Source organism: Parus major, chromosome 14 (genome assembly GCF_001522545.3).
Source record: "Parus major isolate Abel chromosome 14, Parus_major1.1, whole genome shotgun sequence".
Taxonomy (NCBI): domain Eukaryota; kingdom Metazoa; phylum Chordata; class Aves; order Passeriformes; family Paridae; genus Parus; species Parus major.
This window is the reverse complement of record NC_031783.1, coordinates 15,142,678-15,152,091: the sequence shown is the minus strand read 5'-3', so window position 1 is coordinate 15,152,091 and position 9,414 is coordinate 15,142,678. Positions and strand designations below refer to the sequence as shown.

The window sequence follows — 9,414 nt, the reverse complement described above, 5'->3', positions numbered from 1 at the left end:
TGGGATATGGGATATGGGATCTGGGATATGGGATATGGGATATGGGATTTGGGATATGGGATTTGGGGTATGGGATATGGGATATGGGATATGGGATTTGGGATATGGAATATGGTATATGGGATATGGGATATGGGATTTGGGGTATGGGATATGGGGTATGGGGTATGGGATATGGGATATGGGATATCAGATATGGTATTTGGGATTTGGGATACGGGATATGGGATTTGGGATATGGGATATGTGGTATGGGATATGGGATAGATTTGGGGTATGGGATATGGGATATTGGATATGGGATTTGGGATTTGGGATACAGGATATGGGATTTGGGATATGGGATCTGGGATATGGGATATGGGATATGAGGCATGGAACAAGGGGCATGGGACATGTGACATACACTGGGCACAAGGTATACAGTGTGCCAAGTATGGGACATGAAACATGGGACATGGGACACACACCGGGAACACGCCAGTCACGGGACACGGGACACGGGACACGGGACACGGGACACGGGACACGGGACACACACCGGGCACCAGGCACAGAGCACACACCGGGCATGGCTGGTGGGGGCGAGCACTGGGCACACGCCGAGCCCGAACGGGCACTGGGAACCGACCCCGGGCACGCACCGGGCACCGCGGAGCCGCCGCAGGGCCACCCTTTGTGCCGGTGTCTCCCGGGGCAGGGTGGGCGGCGGCTCCGCGCTGTGCCGGTGCTCCCCGCCGTGAGCGTGCGGCACCGGGGCGCTGGGCACGGTGCCCGCCGGCTACCGGGGCCCGGTGCGCCCCCCCTCACTTGCCGCACCGGCGGGCACCGGGCCCTTTAAGAGCGGCTGCGGCTGCGGCCGTGCCCGTTCCCGTACCCGTGCCCTTGCCCGTGCTTGTGCTCGTGCCCGCGCTCGTGCCCGCTCCCGGCGGTGCCCGCGGCCGCCCCGCACCTGCCGGTAAGGGCCGGGGGAGCGGGGGATGCTCGGGGCCGGGGAATGGCGGCACCGCGCAGGGATGCCCGGCGCCGCGGTGGGGACCGGTACCGGAGGATGCGGGGATGCTCGGGGGGATGCAGGGCGCCGCTGCCGCAGGGAAGCCCGGGGAGGATGCAGGGATGCCTGGGAGGATGCAGGGATGCTTGGGAGGATGCAGGGATGCTTGGGAGGATGCAGGGATGCCCGCGGAGGACGGAGGTGTGCCCGGGGCCGCAGCGGTGCCGAGCAGAGCCCGGAGGGTGCCGTGGAGCGTGGGAATGTCCAAGGGATGTCCTTGGCGTGCGGCGTTGTGGCGTGTGCCGGGTTTGCGGGGCGTGCGTGGTGCCCCGCAGCACAGAGGGGTGGGTGGGATGTGAAGAGGGTCCCTTGTGCCCAGGGGCTGCTCTGTGTGTGCTCCAGTAGCCCGGGAGGGAACGGGATGGGACAGGGACCGGTTCTGCCCAAGGAAGAGGGAACAGCCCCCTCCTGCTGCCATGGGACTGGAGCCCCACGGGGGTCTGCAGCCTCTCCCCGGCTGTGGGGCTGCAGCCCCGCGACCTCCTGGGGGTGACACAGGCTGGCAGCCCGGCTGGCCGTGGAATGCTCTGGAAGCACGTGAGGATGTGCGCGCGTGTGTGTGAGCGTGCACTCGAAGCGTGCAGCATCGCTCCCACCGTGGCTGCACCGTCGGGTGTGTTGGGGCTCGGCATGGAGACAGCGGGGAGCACCCCAAACCTTCGCTGCACGGAACGCAGCGGCACCTGCCACCCCCGGCTCCCTCCCCCTCCCCCGCTGCCATCTCCAGGCTCAGATTTGGGTTTGTTCGCTTCCATGCTCCTCTCCTCGGGGCTCTGGAAGGTAAGCGGGGAGCTGGGCTGGATGCGGGGGGCTGGCAGCAAAACCCACCCGGGCAAAGAGGGGCCGAGGGTGCGGCCCCTGCTCGCCCCGCCGCCGGTGAAACGTTGAGTGAGCCCGGCCGGTTGTGCGGAGCCGCGGGCTCTGCCGAGCTCCCGGGGCTGCTGCCAGCTCCGTCCCCCAGCGCTGGCAGCAGAAGATGTGGCGTTAACAAATACAGCGGGTGCCCGAGGCGAGGTGCCGGCTTAGAGGGGCGGCATCCATCGCTGAGCTTTCGCTGCCCAGGGATGTCCCCGTGGAGCAGGGATGTGCCCCTGGCTGCCCCCGGCACCCCTTGGGGCTCCCCCGCTCCGGCCAGTGCCCATCCCGCCTGCCCTGGCTCTGCCTATGCCAGGGAACTCCAGCCCTGGGAACCTGCCCTATTTAAATAAGATAACGTGTATTAAAAACACCGAATCCTGGCGAGCTGACAGCGTCTGTCTAAATATTTATCCCTGTTCCGATCAGGCGCTGTGTTCCCATGACAGCGCCATTAGCACTTGGCATATTTATGGCCTTCCTGGGTGCTGGGCTCCCCGTGCTGCGTGCCCAGAGGCCACTGACCCCCCTCCTGTGTCCCCTCTGTGCCCCTCTGTGCACCCAGTGGTGACCCCTGGGCTGGCAGCCATCTCCAGCCTGGCACATCCCCGCTGGGCTGTGCTGGAGCTGCCAGGAATATCCCGGGCTGGGCACGGCGGGGAGTGGGTACCACATTTGTCCCCCGCAGCACAGGAGCTGCAGTGCCACGAGGTACCTTGTCCATGCAGGGAAGGAGCGCGAGGAACAGCCTGCTCCCCAAAAAGCTGCTCCTGCTCCTCCTCCTGCCCACGGGCACCGAGGGACTGGGTACCCGCGGGCACCGGGCGATGGGCATGGAGCAAGGATGCTGCAGCTCCCTCCTGCACATCGCTGTCCGCCTGTGACCTGGCCTTGCCGGGGCCCGGTGCTGTGGCTGCAGCTGCCCGGGGGGGTCCCGGGAGCGGAGCCCCCGCACCCCGCGGCAGCAGAACGTGTCGGGAGGGATTGGGGCTGTGCCTGGAAAAGAGATCGCTCGGAGCCGGAGGCTCAGCGCGGCTCTCCCCCGTGCCACCGCTCTGGCAACACAAACAAAACCCTCGCGATCAGCTGAGCCGCTTGGGCACCCGAAGCTGCCAAAATCTGCTTTTCGCTTCCCCAGTCTGCCGGCGCTGAATTTAACCCTGAGCTCGGCTGTGTTTGGGTGGCAGCTCACCACAAGTGCTGGCGGCAGCAGCGCCGGTTCCGCGGGGCCGGGGGGGCTGCGCTGCCCTCCCCGGGCCTCACCCAACACACCAGAACCGGAGAAACGGGACACAGAAAGGGCAGAAGCGATGTCTCTGTGTGATCCTCCCAGGAGGATCCGTGCTCCTCTCGCACGGCCCCTGCGGGTGTCGAGGGGCTCCGGGCCGCCACCTCACCCCGCCGGTGCCGGTGGCATCCCCGGAGCAGCCCGGTGCCTGGGTGGCTCCCAACCACCTCTTCCCTGCCCGCAGGGATGCAGCCCGTGATGCCACCCCATCCAGCCGCCCTGTGACACGGCCCCTGGCTCGGGGGGGACCCGGCAGCCGCACGGGATCCCCGGCGGGGACCTGCTCTGCAGCCACCGCCCTGTTTGCTCCGGCACCGGCCTCACTCGAGCGGCCAGAGGCAGAGGCGGAGCTGCCGCTGGCCCCACGCTGGGGCACACGAGGTAGGAGGGACACGGGACGGTGCCGAGCACGTCCCCGATGGGCACCAGGCTGGCCAGAGGGGCTGCCCCCATGCCGCCTTTCTCTGGGTCCCGCGCTGCCCTGGGCAGGGGGGCAGGGCACGGTACGTGGGGTTGAGTGGGCTCAGCTTGGGGTCCCTCTGGCCACTGCTGGCCACGGAGTACCAGAGCCCGTGTGTGTCCCCAGAGATCCCGGAGATGGCCTTCCAGCGGAGTCACCGGCTGAACCTGCTGCGGCTCGTCGTGCTGCTCCTCGTTGCCTTGGGCGGCATCAAGTTCCTCTTCCGTGACAGGTGAGGTGACAGCAGGACCCCGGCGGGGTCGGGGTCTGTGGCACCCCCTGGGCTGTGCTTGCGTGGTGCCTGGTGCTGGGGGCAGCTTCTGCCCCCATAACCCCATGGACACCCCCATCCCTGCTCCACTCCCGGCAGCTTTACCCTGGAGCTTCACAAGCACGTCAGCAAGGACAGCGGCTTCTGGGGGGACACGGGTGACGTCGTCCAGGACATCATCCCCCAGAGCCAGGTTCTGGAGGTCCCTGCGGCAAAGATAACAGCCCTGAAGCAAAAGCAGCAGGTCCCCAGGGATGTCAGTGCCACCGAGATGAGGTTGGTCCACCTGGACCTCAAAGGAGCTGCGCCCAGAGTCTCCTACCTGGAACAGGTGAGGATGCCCAGGGACAGGGAGGAGAGGCCAAGGAGGGGATGTCCTGACGGGGCTCGGTCTCCTGCCGACACCTGGACTGTGCCAGCCCCACTGCTGAGCCCACCCTGCCCACCCTGCAGGTGTTCCCCCTCCTGTCCCAGCTGGGAGCCAACGGCGTCCTCATCGAGTACGAGGACATGTTCCCCTTCAAGGGGGAGCTGGAAATCCTCAGGTCCCCGTACGCTTACAGGTGAGCAGGGCTCACACAGGGCTGCGTGCCGAGCTGGCTGTGAGGCTTGCAGCCCCCGCAGGTCCTGGTGTGCCAGGGGCTGGGTGTGACCCACCTGGCCCTGTGCCCACGATAACCACGGTCAGAGTGCCAGGCTGTGCTGCTGGGCAGACCAGCTTCCTCCCCTGACAGGTCAATATTTGTGCCCCTCAGTAAAGTGCACACATGTGTGGGGCAACCAGGGCCATGTGGGCAGGGTGCCAGAGGAGGGGGAGGAGGGGGAAGTGCCCCCATGCTCTGCTCTCTGCCCTGGCATCCCTCGCTGAGCCTGTCCCTGCCCTCCCAGCGAGGAGGACATCGAACGGATCCAGCAGCTGGCGGAACAACACAAGCTGGAGGTGGTTCCCCTGGTGCAGACCTTTGGCCATGTAGAGGTAGAGGGTCCCAGTCCTGTTCCCCATCCCAAATCACAGGGGTTCCTCCTGGACACCTCCCTGATGGTTCCTCCCCGCAGTTCATCCTCAAGCACCAGAAGTACCAGCACCTGCGGGAGGTCGAGCGTTTCCCCAACAGCTTCAACCCCCACGTCCCCGACACCCTGGCCCTGCTCAAGAGCATCCTGTCACAGGTGATCGAGAAGCACCGGCGCTCCACCTGGATCCACATCGGCGCAGACGAGGTGGGCAGGGGCTGTGCAGGGACCCCAGGGGTGCTCCCAGGGCTGCTGAGCGTCTCCCTTCCCCCAAGTCCAGGTTTTCCACCTCGGGGAGGGGATGGACTCCAAGAACTGGATGAGCCACAACAAGGGCGACGTGGGCACCATGTACCTGAGGCACATCAAGGAGGTTCTGGGCTTCCTCACGGCGCAGTACTGGGGGCTGCGGGTGCTCATGTGGGATGACATGCTGAGGAAGATCAGCGTGGGAGCCCTGCGGGGTGAGGGGACAGGGACGGCAGCGCTGGCTCCTGTGCCACGTTCCTCAGCAGCCCGAGGCTCCCTCCTGCTGCTGGCACCAACATCCCCTCGCTGCTGTCCCTGCAGAGTCCGGGATAGCGAAACACGTCTCACCCGTGGTGTGGTTCTACGCTCCCGACTTCGAGGCTGAGCAGATCGGTAAGGTGACGTGCCAGGCTCCTGGGAGTGGTGGGGGGATCCCCCCTGGTCCCCCCACAGCCTCCTGGGGACAGTGGCACTGGTGGCTCGCACCTGTCCCGCTGCAGTGCCGTTCCTCACCAAGTACGTGGAGAGCGGCTTCGAGGCGGTTTGGTTCGCCAGCGCCTTCAAGGGCACCACGGGGCCGGCACAGGCCTGGACCCCGCTGAGCTACCACCTGAAAAACCACCTGAGCTGGCTGCAGGTGATGCAGGCCGTGCCACGGCTGGCCCCGCTGCGCCTGCAGGGTGTTGTGCTCACCGGCTGGCAGAGGTAAGGGGTGCTGGGAGCCCCCCCTGCCCTCCCGGTGCCCACAGAGCCGTGCTGGCACGGTGCAGAGGTGGTGGCTGTCCCTGTCCCGCAGGTACGATCACTACTCGGTGCTCTGTGAGCTGCTGCCCGTCAGCATCCCCTCGCTGGCCATCTGCCTGCAGACCCTGGTGAACGGTGAGCCCCCAGCCCTGCTGGCATGGCCAGGCTGACCCCAGCTCCCACTGCCTGCCAGAGCCCGTCCTGCTGGGCAGGGCGCTGCGGGAGCTGAGAGGCAGAGGAGGAAGAGCTTCACCTCACTCACATTTGGGGGTGTGGTGAAGCCAGGGTGATGGTGAGGTGTCCCAAGCTCTTCTGTCCCTTTCCTCGCCCTCCAGGGGGCTTCACAGAGGAGGCAAAGAGGAAGGTCCTGGATGTGCTGGGTTTGGAGAGCGTGCAGCTGGAGCAGAGCACCTGGTGTGTGGCACGTGGCCGGGACAGTTGCATGAGAAGGGGATGCACTGGAGGGTCACCCAAATTCCCTGGTCCCAGGCCCACCAGGGTGCTGGGGTTCACCCAGCCCAGTGCACCCCACGTGCTGAGCCCTCACCTTCCCCTCCCCTTCCCCAGCGAGGGCAGGGGAGCGTTCCCCGGTGTGGAGATCTACCACATGGTGGAGCAGGTTAATGGCCACCTGAAGGAGAGCATCCTTAAGGCATTGGAGGAGGAGAGGTAACAGGCGGGGGGGAACAGTGGGATTGGTGCCTCTGGCCATGTTTTTCCATGGGAGGGGACCTGCCTGATGAGCAGCTCCCCATCCCTGGTGGCCCCGTGTCCCAAGTCCCTCGTGCCTCTGCAGTGCCATCAAGGGCTGGTTCAGCCCCTACCATCGGAAGCACCAGTTTGGGAACCCCCGCAACATGGAGAGCTTTGGCAGCAAGGTGCTGAAGTACGTGGTGCTGGGGGCTGGGAGGGGTCTGCCTGGGCCTGGGAGGGGTCCCGGGCTCGGCCCTGGGGTCCCTCACAGGAGGGAGCTGGATCCCTGCTCTCCCCTCCAGGCTCCATGAGGACTGGGAGAGCTTTGTCCGTGACCTGCGTGCCCAGCTGGAGAGGATCTACTTCCCTGACACGGTGGAGGAGTGGATGGAGGAGAACATCAACCCCTACCTGGACCAGCTGCGGGACCTGGTGCGGGATTACCGGGCCATCATCCGCCTCAACGCCCGGCCCAAGGCCACGTAGGGGCTGCAGGCCCCCGGCTCCCGCTGCCCCCTGGCTGGGCTTTGGGGGCCACCGTGGTGTGTGTTTGCTGGTGACAGCACTGCTGCCGCTGTCTGCACTGTACAGAGCCCCTGCACTCCCCCCTCCACAATAAAGTATTTTCATAGATACTGCTGCTTGCTGGGAGGGGGGCACGGTTCTGCCCCCCCGTGCAGGGAGAGGGAGCTCGGGCTGGAGTGGAGGGCTGGGGTCTATCCTGTGACAGCTCCTGGGCCCCTGCTCAGGCTCTGATGGAGCTGGAGGCGTTGGCAGCCACAGGGCAGAGTGTGACAGAGCTCATGGGGACACCCGTGTGCCTCGTGCTGGCCTGGAGGGCAGCCCTGCCCTGCCTGGACGGGATCCAGCTTGTGGCTGCTGCGTGCTGTGTGTCCCAGGAAAGGCACCTGGGATGGAGCAGGGACAGAGGGACGTGCCGGGACCCTGCCCGGCTCCCACAGCATCCGCTCCCCAACCCTGTGTCAGCTTTCAGTCTGTGAATCCCTGGTGGCTGGGAGGGGTGTGAGCACAGTGGTGGCTTCTTCAGCCTCCAAACTCTGCCTTCATCTCTTCCCTGTTCTCTGTTATTCCAGCACCCAGGCCCCGTGTGCTCCCCGACCCCCCCTGCTCCCGGCTCCAGGCAGGGGCTCTGCTCTGCTCTTTTCCCATCGGAAAGGCAGCTGTGCCGGGGGGATGCGTGGGGATCTCTGCGTGGGATGAGCCCTCCTGCTGCTGGTGCTGTCTCCAGTTCCCACAGTCAGCTTTCCACGTGCCTGTTGCCCACAGTGCCCATCCTAAAAACCCCCTGTGCCCCAGGCTCTGCCCGTTCCGGGCTTTGCTCGGCGTGTGCAGGGCAGGAACGGGGACATTTCACTGCACATTCTTCTGCTCTGCAAAGACCAACCCGACTTGGCAAGAGCCCCGAGGGAGCCTCAGGAACGCCGGGCTGGAGCTCCTCCCGCAAAGCCTGGCTCAGGCGGGGAGGAGGGACAGATCGGTGCACCCCACCGGCCCCACAGCGTGGCCCTGCTGCCCCGTGTGGTGCCCCGGTCACAGAGGTCCCGGTGCCCCGGGGCCGGGAGCTGCCCCGTGCCGTGTCTGTGCTGGGTGTGGGGGACCAGCAGGAGCGAGCCGAGGGGCACAAAGGGACCTTTGTTGAGGCGTTCCGTTTGTTATCAGGTGGTGGCAGATGTGAAGGAAGCCCCCGACCCGTGCGGAGCCCCAGCCCCCAGCCCCGGAGCCCGGCCGCGGCTCAGGGCCCCGTGCAGCGCCCGGCTGCGGGATTAGAGGGCAGATTAGACGGCGTTCCGTGCTGGCAACCCAAATGTCCTGGATTGGAAAGTGGGGGTGGGGAGAGGAGACGGACCCCGCCGTCCCTGAGGGGGGGTCAGCCCGGAGATGGAGACTGGGCGGGAGCTGGGGGCTGTGCAGGGGGGACCCTTGGGCTCCAGCTCGGGGGGCACGGACCAGCACGGGGCGGGCAGGGGGCATCAGGGCACGGCTGGGGTCCCTCCTCCATCTTCCCGTCTGCCACGGGCTCTCTCACGGGGCTGCAGCTCCCGGTCCCCGCACACTGCACCCACCCGTGAGTGCACCCCTCAGTGTCCAGGGCTGTGCTGGCCAGCTGGCCAGCAGCCTTCTGTCCCCATGTGCCCCAACACCCGTTTGCTGGAGCCGGGATGCCACGAGGCTTTTAGCTAGGAACTTGTCCGGGAGGGCAGAAATTTGGGCTGATTTCGTGCGAGTGGTGTCCGTGCTCTGCCCTTTATGGCATCGTGGGGATATTAACGCCCTGTCCATCACTGGCCCCATTTCCTATCGGGTTCCTGAACCCTCGACACAGCCGGGAACCCTTCGCAACTCTAACGTATTTCAGCCTTAAAAGTGAAAGGGACGAATGTCACCGGCCATTGTGTCAACAGAAGTACAAAATGACGCGGTAACGAGCTTTTTACAGAAATGGAAAGGCTGCTCCTGCCCGGTATCCGCTATCGGCTGCTGCGCTGGCCAGGCGGGACGGGGAGAGGCGAGGGGCACGCTGGAACCGGGCTGGGGAGCACGGGGTGCCCCTAGAGAGGGTCTGCTGGACCCCCCCGGGATCCTCCCCGAGGAGGAAGAGGCCCCGAGCACGGCCGTGTTCCCCCCGTCCCCTCCGGTAGCCGAGACCCGCCAGCTCGTTACACGGCACGGCTGCGCGGCGGCTCCCACCGGGGCGTCCCCCGGGCCCGGCACCGGGGAGGGGGATCCCCGCGCTCCGCCCGCAGCACCGGGCCCCCGCCCTCTCC

At 66.1% G+C, this 9,414-nt stretch overlaps 1 protein-coding gene across 3 annotated transcripts; it reads left to right on the top strand.

Annotated features, from left to right (window-relative positions):
- Positions 1-846: 846 nt before the first annotated feature.
- Positions 847-7,261, top strand: LOC107210945 (hexosaminidase D-like). 3 transcript variants are annotated; one of them, XM_015642351.3, is made up of 15 exons: positions 847-958; positions 3,382-3,578; positions 3,784-3,889; positions 4,028-4,259; positions 4,382-4,491; positions 4,817-4,904; positions 4,985-5,149; positions 5,223-5,406; positions 5,513-5,584; positions 5,692-5,896; positions 5,988-6,070; positions 6,271-6,349; positions 6,503-6,604; positions 6,732-6,813; positions 6,931-7,022. In XM_015642351.3, the coding sequence occupies exons 3-15, from the start codon at positions 3,795-3,797 to the stop codon at positions 6,937-6,939; spliced, it is 1,506 nt and encodes a 501-aa protein (XP_015497837.1). In that variant the 5' UTR covers positions 847-958; positions 3,382-3,578; positions 3,784-3,794; the 3' UTR covers positions 6,940-7,022. The 3 variants fall into 3 exon arrangements, with proteins under 3 accessions (XP_015497837.1, XP_015497835.1, XP_015497836.1); XM_015642349.3 differs by having other exon boundaries at positions 848-958; positions 6,732-6,821; positions 6,931-7,261; XM_015642350.3 differs by lacking the exon at positions 847-958 and adding an exon at positions 1,109-1,834 and having other exon boundaries at positions 6,732-6,821; positions 6,931-7,261.
- The last annotated feature ends 2,153 nt before the right edge of the window (positions 7,262-9,414 follow it).

Coding starts and splice junctions, on each gene's coding strand:
- LOC107210945 (XM_015642349.3), top strand. CDS start 3,795: ATGGCCTTCCAGCGGAGTCACCGGCTGAACCTGCTGCGGCTCGTCGTG. Junction 5,585..5,691: donor CTTCGAGGCTGAGCAGATCG/GTAAGGTGACGT, acceptor GTCCCGCTGCAG/TGCCGTTCCTCACCAAGTAC. Junction 6,071..6,270: donor CCTGCAGACCCTGGTGAACG/GTGAGCCCCCAG, acceptor CTCGCCCTCCAG/GGGGCTTCACAGAGGAGGCA.